Source organism: Eupeodes corollae, chromosome 1 (assembly GCF_945859685.1).
Source record: "Eupeodes corollae chromosome 1, idEupCoro1.1, whole genome shotgun sequence".
Classification (NCBI taxonomy): Eukaryota; Metazoa; Arthropoda; class Insecta; order Diptera; family Syrphidae; genus Eupeodes; species Eupeodes corollae.
In genome coordinates, this window is record NC_079147.1 from 254,687,001 (window position 1) to 254,703,581 (window position 16,581).

General features: G+C 39.4%; 3 protein-coding genes across 3 annotated transcripts; 1 reads left to right on the forward strand and 2 right to left on the reverse strand.

Moving 5' to 3' along the window:
• Nucleotides 1-8,804: 8,804 nt before the first annotated feature.
• On the reverse strand, nt 8,805-10,297 carry LOC129938983 (GDP-fucose protein O-fucosyltransferase 1). Its single transcript, XM_056046828.1, has 2 exons — nt 10,098-10,297; nt 8,805-10,018 (listed from the first exon to the last, which is right to left on the reverse strand). The coding sequence occupies exons 1-2, from the start codon at nt 10,201-10,203 to the stop codon at nt 8,937-8,939; spliced, it is 1,188 nt and encodes a 395-aa protein (XP_055902803.1). The 5' UTR covers nt 10,204-10,297; the 3' UTR covers nt 8,805-8,936.
• Nucleotides 10,298-13,035: 2,738 nt separating this feature from the next.
• On the forward strand, nt 13,036-13,995 carry LOC129941097 (alpha N-terminal protein methyltransferase 1). Its single transcript, XM_056049645.1, has one exon. It carries the CDS (start codon nt 13,188-13,190, stop codon nt 13,968-13,970), a length of 783 nt encoding a protein of 260 aa, XP_055905620.1. The 5' UTR covers nt 13,036-13,187; the 3' UTR covers nt 13,971-13,995.
• Nucleotides 13,992-15,843, reverse strand: LOC129941096 (probable asparagine--tRNA ligase, mitochondrial). Its single transcript, XM_056049644.1, has 4 exons — nt 15,468-15,843; nt 15,200-15,407; nt 14,914-15,140; nt 13,992-14,864 (listed from the first exon to the last, which is right to left on the reverse strand). The coding sequence occupies exons 1-4, from the start codon at nt 15,648-15,650 to the stop codon at nt 14,013-14,015; spliced, it is 1,470 nt and encodes a 489-aa protein (XP_055905619.1). The 5' UTR covers nt 15,651-15,843; the 3' UTR covers nt 13,992-14,012.
• Nucleotides 15,844-16,581: the final 738 nt, after the last annotated feature.

A 16,581-nucleotide genomic window follows, 5' to 3' on the forward strand; every position in this document is an offset into this window, starting at 1 on the left:
AGATTGTTTCCTCTTCTCCCTCGTCCATAAAGCTCCTGCAGAAGTAATTTGACGTGTCTGCCTATAAGACAGTGTCCCGAAAGGACATCTATTAGGGAGCTAATATGAGCTAATAAGTTAACAAAACAAACAAACTTTAGAGCGCTTTAGGTCCAGTGAAGGCCAGGCTGCGCATGTTGGTAAATTGTGCCCCTAGAGTTTGCTATAGCAAAATCTGTTTCTTTTTGTTTTGAGGTTACTACTTTAAAAAATACAAACAAAGCAGAATTTATAATTTAATGATGATGAGTGGATAAAAGACAAAATGAAGACATCGTAAATTACGTAGCCTAAAATTTCCAATGTAAGCGCCTACATGAGGCAACTACATAGAGTAAGTTTTTCAATAAAAATAGTTTTTTTTTTGCAAAAACTATATTTAATAATACACAAGATCTGATAGTTTTTAAGAAAACAAGCATTTCATGCGCGTGTTTTGAACTTTTTACTTTTTGTAAGAATTGCAAATTTTATAAAGCTAGTCATACACAACAGAGGCATGAAGCCTTGGCTCGGGCTCACTGATTGTGAATTGCTGAAAATCCAAATGGATCGACAAAGCTAAACCGAACCGTATCAATTTTCCCACACATGGTGGATTTTGAATCCGCTTGGTTCCATTTCGCTCCAACGTGTATGGAGCGCTTTATGATGATCCATTTTAAATGGCAAACATTTGGCAGGTTCAGTCGACATAAGGGGCTTGAAAGTAAGATAAGTTTTTAGCTGCTAAAAAATGGCCTTCCCACTAAGGCGATTTTATTGGAAAGTTTACTGGAAAGTCAGTCAAGTAAAATCTTCCTAACTATTAAGTCAAGTCAACTTATGCCAGAATGACAGTTGCATATTCAACTAGAGCTTAACTTTATTTTTTGTGTCAAATTTGAAAAGAGATAAGTAGAATTTCTTGATAATACAAACCTTGATGAACTTGTAGCTTTCCTGAGTAGTGTTTCAAGGACAATGCTGTTTTTGGTAGTTTTTGCACGATTAACTATAGGTTTCTGAAGTAAAATTTTCAGTTTGAAATGTAAGACACTTGAACAACTAACTAGTTACCTTGCCTTGGTCAAAATGTACGTTCAAAGAACTCAGTTGACTGCTAATGAAGTACCTTACGTTGTCTGAAACTGCCCGTTCATATAATTTAATGAAACTTCGAATGTCAGGTAAAAAATACAAGCATTATCAACTTAAAACTACGGAATGTATGAATAAATCACAGCGGCAAAACAAAAATAACCACAAAAGTAATCTGAAGGTAAATGCTTCTTTTCATTTTCATGTAATGCTTCCTCATGAGTAATCGCATTAACCTCGCCATACGCCATCGAGCCATATTGCCTCATGGAATAAGGAGGTTCGATTTAATTATGTGAACCTTTTTGAAATGTCGAAGGCCCTCCAAGGACAAAACGGAGTGATTGGCTTAGTCAACAATGGTTACATCTATCAAATGAGTTCAAATAATACTGACAGTTTTTATATTACACATTCAATCTTATCTTATCTATTTTTATATAGAAGTCGGCACGAGAAATAATGAGGACACGTCAAAATGAGGCATTAAATGACAATTCCAATATGAACTATTTCGTAGTGAGAACGCCTTTGACATATTAGCACATTCTAAAAATAAAGCTAAAACCTTGTGAAAAGCCAACATTTGTCGATGCTTTAAGGCCTGGTCAAACGTGGTCTGACCCGTGGCATGATGGTTAGTGCGTTGGACTGTCAGTCGTTCTTTGACTTCCAAAGAGATAGCAAGTGTTTACAAGTGATTTATAGTTAATTTAAAATTAAAAAGTGCATTTGTAGGGTTTTCCTTTTAAGAAGGCAGTAAGCCACATTTTCAACAACTAATCGGTAGCCTAGTAGAGGTGGCGTCCGAACACAACTCCAAGGGTCGTGGGTTCGAATCCCGTGCGGAGTGCACTAGAAATCTTGAAGCTTTTTTTCACAATCGTGAAATCGTAGATTTTATAGATTGGGAAAAAAAGCAAATGGAGAAGGAGAGGAAAGCAGGGGTATCGAAAGATACCTCTGCCAATACATCAGGTGATGTTACTGTGGCGCAAGCAGCGGTACAAAAAATCACCGAAACAACATCAGACCAGTCAACGGACCAATGGGCCATTGTTAAGAGAAAGAGGCAATCTCCCAATTTGGTAAAGCGAACCAATCCAGCTAAGCGGAACGCTAATAAAAAAAAAATGGAAGAAAAGACGAAAGGTGTGACGTCAGAGCACGAAACATCGGAGAGTGACGACTCTGGAAGCCCAGATTACGTCTCAGAGGGTGGAGAAGGGCAGTTTAGGTCACCGAAATATAGGAACAAGATCCTATCGGAGCCAGAACCGCCAACAAATAAATCGTTGGAGGGGGAGGTGGACCAAATCCTCCAAGAAGAGAATCAACTGATGGAGGCACTGCAAACTAAACAGGCCGCCATCAGTAAATTTGAAGAAAGCCTAAAAAAACTAAAGGAGGAAATAGAGCCACTCCTCAGTCAACTTAAGCTTAAGCAGGAAGCGCGCCGGCAGCAAGTGGCAGCGCAACGCCAACTGCAACAAAAACAACAACCACAGCAGCAAAAACAACCACCACCCAAGCCCGCTCCCAAAAACACAGGAGCGGAGCAAAATAAAAAGAAGCCAGCAGCAGCGACAGGCCCAATTGCTGAGGGCCCATCGACGTCGGCTAAGGCCAAACAGCAGCAACAACAACAGCTAAAACAACAGCAGCAGAAACAGCAGCAGCAGCAACAACAACAGCAGCAGCAGAAACAGCAGCAGCCGAAACAGCAGCAGCAAAAACAGCAGCAGCAACACCAGAAACAACCACAGCCCAAGGAGAAGGTGCCACCAATTAGAACCTATCAGGTTGACCTGCAGGACTTGAAACAGGTATGTAAGTCGGCCACTAAGGGGAATTTTTTACTTAATATTTTGAACGAAAAAGAAAGGCGGTATTCGGTGCAGTGCTTCTCACTGGCCGAATACAAGCTAGTGAAAGAGTTATTAAAAGAGGCCACAGCTGAGTTCTTCAGCTTCACGCCCAAATGTGAGAAATTTAAGACGGTCCTTCTGAAGGGCATAAGTTCCTACACGGAACCGGAGGAGCTCTTAGCTGAGCTCCGCCAAAAAGCTAGTGACGATCTCGATTTTATCGGGGTCAAGCCTTTCACTACGGTGAAGTCCAGACGAGGGGGTTATAGGCTGCCAATGTTCCTCGTAACATTATCGCCCCAAAGCAGTGTTAATAGTGTCAAGGGAATCAAATCTCTCGACAATCAAGCTGTACGCTGGGAGACATTAAAAAGGCACGACGACATTCTACAATGTACGAAGTGCCAGAGGTTTGGCCATGCCAATGCCAACTGCAATATGCAGTTGCGTTGTGTGAGGTGCGGAGAAACCCACAAAGAAGGAGAGTGCAAGCTGGGGAATGAGCGGGTTGAGGATTTGACCCTGCTCAAGTGTGTCCTTTGTGGAAACCAAGGGCACCCCGCTAACTATAGGGGTTGCCCTAAGGTCCAACAAATGAAACAGAAACAGGCCAGTCAAAAAGCCGAAAAAAGTCGACAGGCTCCAACACAAAAATTCGTAGATCCCAAATTTTCCTACGCCCAAATGGTGTCAGGGAATGGGAACACGAGACAGGCTCCACCAACGGTTGCCCCAAAGGCCCCTGTGCCTAAGGCACCAGAGGTGCAGCCTGACATTGTAGCCTTGTTGTTGAGTATTCAAGGTCAACTAACAGGACTGCAAAGTCAGATAAAGGAGCAAGGCAAAAGGGTAGATCATCTCTACTCTTTGTTGCCTGGCCTGGCGCAATTTAGATCATAATGGGCGCGCTGCCGGAGACGCGCCTTAAAGTCCTAGCTGTGAATGTAAATTCACTGATTAGGATTGAACGAAGAGCCAATATGTTCCAATTGTTGACAGACTACAGTCCCGATGTGTTTATGGCTAGCGAAACTAAGCTAAACCACAAACACAAATTGACTCATAAAAATTACAATATCGTAAGAAGAGACCGGCCCGACTCCACTCAAGGGGGTGGTGTCGCTCTCTTTATACGAAAAGGCATTAATTATAAAGTCATATACAACAATGAATTGCGAAAGCTCAAGACGCTAGAAGTTTGCGTTGTATGCATCTCTCTCACTCAAGGGAAGCGGATGTATATGATTGCGGCTTATGCGGCTGGAGCTCCGCAGGTTACTTACTTTGCTTCAGAACTCGAGATTCTTTTTAGGGAACTGAAACTGAGCTTGGAAGAAAACTATTTCATCTTGGCCGGTGATTTGAACGCAAAACATGAAGATTGGGGAAATCAACATAGTAATCCCAGAGGTAATCATCTTTTTAATTTGATGAATCTTTACAGCGTTGAATATGGCGTCGACCTGCTGGCTACTGAAAGGCCATCGTATCCAAGAAGCGGCTCCTTTCTGGACCTTTTGCTGTACGACACCAGACTGACAGTTACAGACAAAGTGGGTAATCACCCGCGAAACTGCTTACAGACAGTCGAGTACGACAGTGATCACTGCGGACTGGCTGCTGTAATGCAGATTCCGAACGAACACGTGGAGTTGGAGGAATACGTTGCAACGCACTCTTACAATTACAGTAAGATGCGTTGGCCTCGTTTCACCAACGCCTTAGCGAGAGAACTTCGTTCGAGTGACATAGCCCCACCAAACAACAGAAACCTGACAAATACAGAAATTGACCAACATTTACAACAGATGGACGAAACAATAAAACGAACAATGGAAAGGACAATTCCAAAGTACAAAGAACGGGACCAAATGGACGCTTACAGAAACGCGACAATTGACGCACTGCGAAAGCACAAGAGTGGCTTACTGACAAGACTCAAAAACTTGTACAGACGACTTACAGACCCACACGACTTGGAGGTTAGGACACTGAAGTCATCGATAAAAAATGTCAATCTGTTGATTAAGGAGAACTACAGGCTATCAATTAACAAGTACTGGGACCGCAAGATCCGGTCAGTTAATTCGAGTGACCCTAGTATGTTCCCCAAAATCAACAAGATATTCAGGAAGAAAAACGATAATGACCTTCCGTGTCTTAAACTCCAAAGAACTGAAGAGAACAGAGACGTACTCATGACTGCGCAAATAGATCCAGAGGAAGCCATCTTTGACGATGACTTTTACATAATTGAAGATCCGAAGGAAAAAGTGGAGGCGGTGGGAGCTGCTTTCCAACAAGTGTACAAGGTGAATGTTAGCATTCGCCCCAACCACGACCTGGAAAACAGAGCCCTACTTAATCACTTTTACCTCCGTAATGATATCACACATTGGCGATCTGAGAACCGCGGTTTCATGTGGTTCAATGACGATTCCTTGGCAAATGCCATAATCGCCGAGCAAACGGGACCAAGTCCCTTGTTAGTGACGAAGGTTGAGCTTCAACTCATCTTCAATTCAATAAAAAATAAAAAGTCAGCAGGTGTCGATGGCATATCCAACGTTGTACTAAGACATTTACCGACGGAAGCAATTGACATTTACACCACACTCTTCAACAATGCACTGAATAATGCATATTATCCAGTGCATTGGAAGACCGCTGTGGTTCATCCTCTCCCGAAAAAGGGAAAGGACAACTCCAACCCGTCAAATCTTCGGTCGATAAGTCTTCTTCCGAGCATCAGCAAAGTTTTCGAAAAGATCATTAATAGGGCTCTGACTAAGTGGGCTGTGGACAACAAAATAATTCCGGATAAACAGTTCGGGTTCAAGGCGGGTCATGACACAATTCATGCTGCGTCTAAACTCGTTTCTGATATCCAATGGAATAAATCAAAACAACAATGCACAGGTGCTGTCCTGGTTGATTTGGAAAAGGCCTTTGACACCGTATGGTTAGAGGGTCTTTACCTAAAACTGAGCAGGCTTGGCATAAGCAAGCCATTGTTGTATATAATTTATGATATGCTTAACGGTAGAAAGTTTGTTGTCAAAAGTGGCAATGTAACTTCTACCACAACATTCTCAATTAAAAATGGTCTTCAACAGGGAGCGGTGAATTCGCCGATTCTCTTCAGCATTTACACCAGCGATCTGATAGGTAGTCTTACAAAGGCAATTGCGTACGCCGACGATCTAATTGCGTACAGAACGGCCCGAAAGGTTGAGGTCATTAGAATTCTCTTGCAGCGTGATTTCGACAAGATTCAGCGATATTGCGACGACTGGAAACTGAAAATAAATGTCCAGAAGTCAGAGACAATTCTGTTCCGGACTCCGTTGGCTAGGGCCACGAGGGATACGTGTAAGAACTGGCGCAAGATGGTCATCGTTGATCTTCACGGGCAGCCATTAGCGAGCAAAAGTGTAGTGAAGTACCTCGGTATCTGGTTAGATCAGTATTTATATTTCGACAGACATATAAATGCTGCTCTGACCAGGGCCAGAGGAGCCTTCGCTCTGACGAAACGGCTGTTTTTTAGCAGTCGGCTTGAACCCAGAGTGAAGGTAATTTGCTACATGGCCCTCATACGGCCAATGATCGTGTATGGTTGTCCTGTGTGGTTCAACGTTGCCCCTTCCCAGATGGAGAAGTTTCGGGTGTTCGAGCGGCAGTGTTTACGACGCTGTACCGGCTTATATCGAACAGCCGAATCTTCTTATGTGCATTATTATTCCAACGAGGTCCTGTACAACGGGGCTCGAATCAACAGAATTGACAATTTCGTGATAAAACTCGTTCGAGGTCACATTGCAAGAGCTATGTCTTCGACCAACAATTTAATTTTCGGGGCGTTCTATCCGAACGACGAGTATTTAGAGAGTGCACGCTTGAGCGGCTTCATTTCACCAGAGGCATTCCTCTTTTTAGACAAATGCGGTCTGATACAGGATAGATTGGCAGTCCCGTTAATCTACCACGTCAGACGAAGAACCGTGGATAGGCGACTCCTGTACAATCGGAACGTCATGGCACAAGGCGGAGCAGAGCTCCTTCGGTTCAGTAGGGCTGTGTCCGAACGGGACCGAACTGATAGGGTGAAGCAGGAGAACCAGTTTCGGTGGCTTCAATCGGCACTTGATAATGGGTAGTCGGGATGGGGTTTAAGCCTTGGCCGGCTTACATACTTGTTTTATAGTTTTAGGGTTTAGTTTTAAGTAGAATAGGCATGGTGGCACAAAAAAAAAAAAAATACAAAAAAAATTAAAAAATAAAAAGAAAAAAAAAACAAAAGAAAATTAAAAACAAAAAAAATCAAAGAAAAAAAAAAAAAAAAACATGGAATAAAAAAAAAAAAAAAAAAAAAAACACAAAAAAGACACTAAAATATAAAATCAAAAAACGTTAGATTTGCTGCTGTGGTTGTTCTAGTTTTAAGTAGTTTATAGGTAGAATAGGTAGTTTAAGTTAGTTTTAAGTTTTATTTAAGGACCTAACTTTAAGTAGTTTGTAAGTAAAAATAAATAAAAAAAGGATATTGATATTAGTTTTTTGTTCAAATTTTCTAATAAATACAAAAATAAATGAAATAAAATTTAAATGAAGTAAAATAGATCTTAGGGCCGAAAGGCATTAGTTTTAAGTGTTATAGTTTAACTTAGAGTGTCCGTATGGGACCATTAAGTTAGTTGTAAGTTATGGATAATTAGGCTAGTTTTATGAATTTTTGTCTAGCTTTAAGATAGGTTTAAGATTGAATAAATAAAAATGAATTAGAAGAAAAAAAAAAAAAAAGTGCGTTGGACTGTCATGCAAGGGGTCTTGGGTTCAATCCCTGCCTGTGAGACCTTAATTAAAAAAAAAAAAAAAAATAATTTTCGCGGGTACTGCCTCTTGCGAGGAATTGAGAAATCCTTCAAGAGTAATTCTTGTCATGAAAAAGTGCTTTCTCAAACTAGCCGTTCGGATTCGGCCTTAAATTGTAGGTCCCTTCCATTGCTGACAACAGTACTCGCACACAGGAATGGTTGAGAGTTGTAAATCACTAGGCCCTGGTTCACAACGGACTGTTGCGCCACCCCATTTGATTTGAAACGTGGTCTGACGGGACGGGAAAGAATTTTGCCTCTCGCGTTCTCTGTCTTCTGTTGAATTATACATTGTTGTTCAAACAGAACGCGATCAAGGCGAGAGGACTCAAATGGAACGTCACTGTTGTAGATTTTTACAAAAGCACGCAACGGTCATACCTGGAAACAGAAAGAAAAAAAAAACAAGGAAAAGAAAAACCTTCAAGTTCAGGAAAAACTCAAAATTCTTCACAAAAATTCTTAATTTTTACTGAACACTGGAATTTATTTTTGATTCGTGTGCTGAATTGTTTTTTGTTACAATTGATTACAAAATCAAAGAAATAACATGTGCCTTGACTTTTAGAACTGGTTCAAGGCTGTTAGAAGTATCAGAACGCGGAAGGCAGCTGCGAATTCTGGTCATCCCGCGTTCTCTTTAACCATGCCTTAATTATCACAGAACGCGCCGCTAGTGTTTTGGACAGCTTAAAATAAACAGGCGAACACACTCCAAAAACGCTGCAATGTTTTTTGCAATTACTCAAAACCATTTCAAAAATCAAGTCTACAAGTTGATCTTTCTTTTTGAACATGCTAAACATTTTCATTTTTTACAAAACCTCCAAATGAATCGTTAACTGATTTAGAACGTGCTGTTGCAGGAGATCATTTTTATCTTATCACTTACATAAGTTGTGACAGCATACCTAGTCATAATCCTTGAAGAAAGAAACCATTGTTTGAATCTTATTTTTATTACTTCTTAAAACTACAAATAAACTATGTCTAGTAAATTCTTGAATCTTAATCTATCTTCCTGAAAATGAGAATCCTAAGAAAGTCGAATACAAAAAAGAAAAGAATCTATCTACAATTCTTCATGCTTAGCTGTATGATGACGTTCCTTCTCCTTGGGGAATGCCCAGAAGTACGACGGAAAGCCCATAACGTCTCGTTCACGTTTAACAAATGCCGAATACGACGAAATGCAATTGCCAATAAAATGATTTGACAAACCCAAAATGGCCAAATCTAAATGCGGATTGTCATTTGAAACCTTATGAGCAGTGATATTCATCCTTGCGAGAGCTGTATTCAGCTCAGAAATCATATGATTGCTATCCGAAGCAACGAATATTGATCTCACTTCGTTGTTTTTGTGAGTTTGTTTGACCTGTTTGATGAGTCTCTTCAGTTGTTTGATGATAACCTCCTTTGGGGGCATACACAGTTCGGGGAATAGTTCACCCTTCTCGTTGTTGTAGCCCAAACATTGCGGGGAGGCAAATAGTTGCTGGCTGTTTTTGACGTGCTCACAAGCTCGCACCCAGTCAATGCCATTCCTCAAATGTACCCCTATGAAGGCACCTTTGGGAAGTTCGGTCTTAATGAACTGCTTAGCCATGTTCCGATATTTAGTGCTCCAAACCACGTATTTTTGCAATTCACGGTTCTCTGTTTGTAGTGGAAAACTGGCTGGGGCACCTGTGAAAGCGATCACTGGCCATTCTTCAGGATTATACTTATCCGCCCACTTGGAAGCGACGTTACTGTGATGTACATCGAAGTGCAATGGTCCAAAGAATTCGGACTTCTTAAAATCTATTTTGTAGGTGTCCCAGAATGGACCGAAAGGATTACCATCCTTAGCGTGGCAATCTTTTTTGGTTATCTGTTTATTCAAGCTCTTTCGCTCAATGTAACAGAACGAAGTGCGTTCAGTTTCAGGCCAAAGTTTGTCTGCAACATTTTTCATGAATTCGTGCATCAGAATCACTCTGTGGTACTTCTGAAGTGGTTCCACTTGGAAGTACTCATCGAAGGAAATTTGTACCGAGCGTAATTCCCCTTTTCGGTATTCAACCCATGGTGGAAGAACTAATGTTCGATTAAGAGCTTTCGAGAAGGCCAGAGCGCCTAAGAAGTGGTCAGCCTGGTTGCCAAAGCGACCTTTTTTTTGAACACAAAAGCAGATAATTTAATTAGCGGACAAGAATCGGGTCAAACTTTCATTCAAAGATTTTCTTACCCATGCAGGGACAATACATAAGATATCCAGATGGATCAACTTCCACTTCAACTTCTTCGCCATTTATACTGTTTATTAATAAAGCAACTATAATTATTTTTAACATTTCTTAATTGTTTAAATAACTGAATGAAAATATAATTAAAAAAGGGGCGACATTAAAATGAGATACCGGCAGTGAATGCGAATGCGAAACAAAAAACTTTTGTTTATTGAATTGACAGATAAACTATAATGACATACGGCTGTTTGCATGCGACATTTTCGATACTCGATTGGGAGGTTTGTTTGAATACAAAGTAGTAGACATAACCTTAGTCTGTTTGGTAACCTGGGAACATATATCCGTTTATTTCAAAGCAAACTGAAAAGTAAAATTTGTATTATTTATTTATAGCTTTTCGTAAATTCTATACGAATGCTTTTGAATTTTGAATAGTGACTTACAACTCTGAACTATTCCTGCGTGCGAGTTATATTGTTAGGAATGGAGGGGACCTACAGTTTATAAATGCCAAATCTGAACGGCTAATTTTTAGATGGCGTAGGCTGGGATCGAACCCAAGACCTCTGGCATGACAGTCATGCCACGGGTACAAGGTTTTTAAAATGCAAGTTAAATTTCAGCCACTTTGCAAATAAATATATGGTAATTTCTAAGTGACATGTGGTTTCCAAGAAGAAACCTTCAAAGATCAATGTTATGGACAAGGATTAAGGTCTATTATTTATTTATTTATCTACGATATGAAAATATCAACAGATTTGAAAAAATATAACTAGAACAAAGTAAAATAAATTATAAATATAATGTGTGTACATACATATAAGCAAAAGCAGAAATAAAAAATATAAATATAAGGGTTTTTCATTATGTTTTAAAAATGAGTTCGGGTAAGCGATCACCACAGCTGGCTCGAATATTCCGGGATTCACAATCTCCGAAAACTTTTTGCAGTAATTGTGTTAACAACAACTCGACAATATTTTCTTACAAGGCGTCAATCGTCTTGGGCTTATCGGCGTTGACAAGCAACTTCACATAACCAGACAAAATATAGTTCACCGGTGTTCAATCGCACGGTCTCAAAGGTCACGCCTAGCCTCACGATTACGCGATATAATGGTCTCACCAAAGGTTTTCTTCAACAAATTGATTATTTCGTTGGCCGGTTTGTACGATTTTGAAACGTTGTTGAAGATTAATGCCCGCTTCATAAAGAAACACTAAAAGCACTTTTATCTAAAAGCTTTTTAAATTTTATCAGGCCTTCAAATTTTGTCAGTTTCACCAAGCTTAAAATGGGAAATTTCAGGGATATTTTTGTTAAAATAGAGTCCTCTTCACAACCCTGTTCAAATAAAACTCCTTTTTTCTTTCTATTAACCGAATTGTGTGAGAAAAAAAGAGAAAGCATTATATGTTGAAATAAATGACAAGAATCGCAAAATACAACAGTATAAACTACTTCAAAATCAAAAACAAGTCAATATCATCATAGTCTGAAAATGGATTCTTGTGAATGCGGAATACTCTTGAACGGCGAATAACTATATGTTCTTCTTCGTCAGATGAAGATGACCAATCTAATATTCTAATTAATAATTAAAATCATAAAAATGATATTATAAATAGTAATGAATTGAATTTGTTTACCTATTCATTCTGTATCTCCAAATATTCAGAAAACAAATTTTACAAAACAAAACATCAGCCGTCAATCTGTCATATTCATTTTTTAATGACACTTTTAAAATTTAGTGAGCCAAAAATGGGCATTTAGTTTTAAAAGGTGTTTAAAAGCTTGTTTACTTTAAAAACGCTTGGTGAAACCAAAATATCCCAGTTTACAGTTTAAAATCCTGTTAAATATTTAAAAGCTGTTTATGAAATTGGGCATAAGTCTATTTATTATTAAATACAAACAAAACTGATCATTATTCAAGTGACAGCTGTCAAAGAGACCAACTCCAAACAAACGATGGCTCAACTTTCCATTACCACAGCACGAATTTCGACACGCGGTTTTTTATTTGATAGATATGTGCAAATATATAATAACTATAACAATTTTAGAGCGAGGAAACATTTATTTCTATTTTTAATTAATTTTCAAAGTTCCCTTTTTTACATACAAAACACACAAAAATGGTAACTTACTTACTTAAGGTTGCGCTACAGTCCTGTGTCAACTAGGGCCTCACCCAACAAACTTCTCCATCAAGCTTGGTCCCTAGCTTGATGTCTCCAGTTTCGCACTCATAGTTGGGTGAGGTCACCTTCCACTTGTGCGCACCACCTGATCCGCGGTCTTCCTCTACTGCGCTGTCCTGGGTGTGGATTCGAAGACTTTTGGGCCGAGCATCAGCATATGCCAGTAATTGGACAGACTCACAAAAATGGTTGATTTCTTTTTATTTGTGTGATTTCTTAGATTTTCCTGTTCAAATGCAAAAAGTACTTTGCATATACCCAAACTCGCACCCACCCACAATCCTATAGTGAGCCTAAGCATGGGGGCAGCATGTCCCCCTTTACCACCTAGCTGTTAGTACGTCGTGCTATCAATTAAAACAAATTTGTTTTAGGCTCAAAAAAAGCAATACAAAAAAAGTAGGGTTAAGTCCGAAAAAGAAAATATTTTTTTCTATGACTTAAAGATGTTTCCTCACCTTAATATTTAAAACAAAAAAAAATAGAAGGAAATTTGTGCTGCGGTAATGGAAAGTCGCCCCAAAACGATTGCCAAGTTGAAAACCACATGCTTTAAAAAAACATTCGTTAATATGCGATTGTCTTTCAAAGCTCCTAAGTTCCTAAATTTTGATGGGTGGAGAGTGAAATTTGAATCAAACACCACCAATTTAAAAAAATCAACAGGTCTATTTAATGATCAAATTTGACTTCAACTTCGAACGTGCCCTTTTGTTGTCAAAACACCAACGTCAGAGTTGAAGTTTGCTGTTCAGATTTTTCCTGAAAAAAAACTCGTAGTACAAAATTTTTCCAAAATAGCATTTTCCTAATTAATTATAAATAAATATTTCAACATAATCAACAAAAAGAAAAAAACGACTCAAATTGTAAATATGGAACAACAATATTCTGAAGAAATCCTCGCAAAGGCCATTGGATCTGTTGAATTACAAAACAACGACTCATCATCATCATCAGCCTCTTCAACAACAACGACGACAGTCTCCAATGGAACAACCGCAACCGCTGCTGGTAGTGGCAAAGAATTCTATGGGAAAGCTCAGAAATACTGGTCCGAGATACCAGCAACAGTCAATGGTATGCTCGGTGGATTGGGACACATAAGTGCAGCCGATGTCAGTGGATCGAAACAATTCATAAAGGAACTGAAAATACCTGGACAACAGAACGCTCTCGACTGTGGAGCAGGCATTGGTCGAGTCTCCAAGAACCTACTGATGCCTCTGTTCGCAAAAGTCGACTTAGTCGAACAGGATGAACACTTCGCTAAAACTGCCAAGGACTATTGTAAGAGTGAGAAGCTTGGGAAGATATATAACATGGGATTGCAGAAGTTCACACCCGAGGAAGGAAAATACGATCTGATTTGGAGCCAGTGGGTTCTGGGGCATCTGCCCGATGATGATCTGCTGGAGTTTTATAAACGAGTCAAAACGGGCTTAGCAAAAGGTGGCTACTTCGTGATGAAGGACAACGTGACTACATCTGGGAAAGTCGAACCAGATGAAGAGGACTCATCGATGACTCGGCCATTGAATACCTTCGAAAACATCCTCCGAAAAGCTGGTTTTAAAATCGTAAAAGTTTCACGACAACAAGGATTCCCCAAGGGCCTCTATCCTGTTTATATGGTGGCTTGCAGGCCGGCGGCGTGAGAAAATAAATAAGATACAAAATTAATTGGTTTTCGTTTTAATTTACATTTTGCACGAATGTGGGTATCGGGGATAGGGAATCACATCACGGATGTTTTTCACTCCAGTCAGCAGTTGAAGGAATCGTTCAAATCCAAGGCCAAAGCCTCCTGTGGGTATAGCGCCATATTTCCTTAGATCCACGTACCACTGCAGTCCTGGAGGAGCTTTCTCCTTTAGGAGCTCGTAGTTGTCTTCTCTCAGACTACCTCCGCAGAGTTCACCCACTGACGGCATGAGGAGATCTAACGCATGTACTTTGGAACTATCTTTTTTGGACTGTCTCATGTAGAAGGGCTTTTGATCGGCCGGCCAATCGACGACAAAGAGAGGACTTTTGAGGTGATTTACTAGGAAGAGCTCCTGCTCCTTGGAGAAACCCTCGTTAGCCTTGAGAGCTGTTTTGAATTTCGATTTATTATCACTGATGATGGTGAATGCTTCGTCATAGGACAAAGTTGTCCAACTCCTATTCAACCAGGAGAGATCAACATCGGCAGATGCTTTCTTCTGGCAATGGTGGATGTCCTGAGAGCTCTTGTCCATGATGTCTTGACTCACCGCCTTTACCATTGTCTCAATGAATTTTGTCAACTCTTCCACTGTTGACAGAAATGCTAATTCAGCTTCTAGCATATAGAACTCGGACAGATGCAGGGGAGACTTGCAGTTTTCGGCTCGAAAGGCAGGAGAAAATGTGTATGTACCGCCCAGGCCATATGTGGCAGCTTCAAGGTGGAGTTGACCAGAAACGCTTAGGAAAACTTTTTGATCAAAGTAACTTTCGTCCAAAGGGATTCCATCACGGGACATTTCTTTCAAGAGTTTCTCATTATCTGGCTTCACTACAAAAGTCTAAAAAAACAGGATATTCAGAAAAACTCTAAAAGCCAGCTTTACTTACTTCTCCAGCTCCTTCGCAGTCATTTGTGGTCAAAATAGGGGTGTGAATCTGGATTAGGCCTTGTTCATCCATGAAATCATGAATTGCCTTAGCAGCTCTATGACGAACTCTCATCTGGGCAGCTATGTAGTCGACTCGTGAACGGAAATGCAGATATTCCCTCACATATTCAGGAGGATGTTGTTGTTTTGGTACAAAGGGATAGCCATCCTGTAGCGATGAGTCACCTGGAAAGAAGATTTCTTCAAATGGAACTCGCGTACTTATAATTGTATTGTGCTCAAACCTATAACATTGACTTCGTTTGCATGAAGTTCATTATGTCCATTGGGTGCAGTTTGTATAACTCCACTTATACTAACCGAACAACCAGGTGAAAGAGATTTTGTTTGGTCATTTCTTGGCACAACCACTTGAAATTTTTCAGCTGTAGATCCATCATTTACGTCGAGGAATAAATTCATTTTCATTCGGCGAATATTCTGAATCCAACCCTAATTGAGTGATGACAACTACTTTAGAAAGACAGAGAATTTTTAGAAACTATTCCTTACCTGAATTCCAAAAGAATCACCCAGCTTTGTTGTGTGTGCCTTCGAAATGCGAGAAAATTCCGATGCATTTTGTTGGGAGCTTTTAGTTTGATTGCCAGTTGACTCAATTGGGTTTTTCTGTGAAAGCTGACTAGAATATCGGAAGGTTCTTGAAAGGCTTGTTAGTTTTCTTAATTTTAACATTATCGGTTGGTAATTTCACTTTTGTTTTTCAAAAAAAAAAATTGCACCAAGAACCTTAAATATTATTTTTAGTTTTGGTTTGTTTTGGTTTTTTGACAGATAATGCTGCAGGCAGTTTGACAGGTTAATGAATGCGTCATGTTGCTCAAGATGACATTTGCATTGCAACAGTCTTACGGTAACGTTACATTGAATTTTTTTCAACAAGTTTGCTTTCAGTACTGAAAAAATCGTGTAATGTTAATTTTGTTTCATTATAAATAAAAGGAAGACACCATTTTAAGAACACTGATAATACAGATTTTGAAGTTTCATATTTTAATCTTTTTCCCACTATTTATTAACATAGTTCGACAGTATAAATATAAAATTTGAATTAAAAATATTGTAAAGAACACCAGTTACACCGGTGTGAACAACTCCAACTCGAATAAATGGGCTTGCACTTCCTCCAATATTCCGGCTGATTGGCTTATCTAAAACAAAAAAATTAAACGGCGTTTTGATCTGTGAGCCTAAATACATGGAATAAATTATTTTCAAATGAATATACCAAAAATTGGACTTTTGGGAGACATTTGAAAAAAAGTCACGAATTTTAGAATGTTCGCTTGTCGATAGTTCATTCCATGCGTTTGCATGTGCTGACTCCAATAACCCATCAAATTTCAAGTCTTAAAGCATGGAATGAATTATTTTCAAATGAATAAACCAAAAATTGGACTTTTGGGAGAATTTTGAAAAAAAAGTCACGAATTTTGGAATTTTCGCTTGTCGATAGTTCATTCCATGCGTTTACATGTGCTGAATCCAATAATCCATCAAATTTCAAGTCATTCAGTCAAGCCGTTTTTGAGACACGATGAAGGAAAGTTTGAAAAGCACAGTTTTGAGAAAAACTCGTTTAAAGTTTCAAGTCCTCTTAACTATG

Bases quoted from the DNA above. Each gene is read 5' to 3' on its own strand.
- LOC129941097 (XM_056049645.1), top strand. From the start codon at position 13,188: ATGGAACAACAATATTCTGAAGAAATCCTCGCAAAGGCCATTGGATCT.
- LOC129938983 (XM_056046828.1), bottom strand. From the start codon at position 10,203: ATGTTAAAAATAATTATAGTTGCTTTATTAATAAACAGTATAAATGGC. The intron at 10,019-10,097 runs GTAAGAAAATCT...TTCAAAAAAAAG, and splicing joins TATGTATTGTCCCTGCATGG to GTCGCTTTGGCAACCAGGCT.
- LOC129941096 (XM_056049644.1), bottom strand. From the start codon at position 15,650: ATGTTAAAATTAAGAAAACTAACAAGCCTTTCAAGAACCTTCCGATAT. The intron at 15,408-15,467 runs GTAAGGAATAGT...TCACTCAATTAG, and splicing joins GTGATTCTTTTGGAATTCAG to GGTTGGATTCAGAATATTCG. The intron at 15,141-15,199 runs GTTTGAGCACAA...TCTTCTTTCCAG, and splicing joins AAACGAAGTCAATGTTATAG to GTGACTCATCGCTACAGGAT.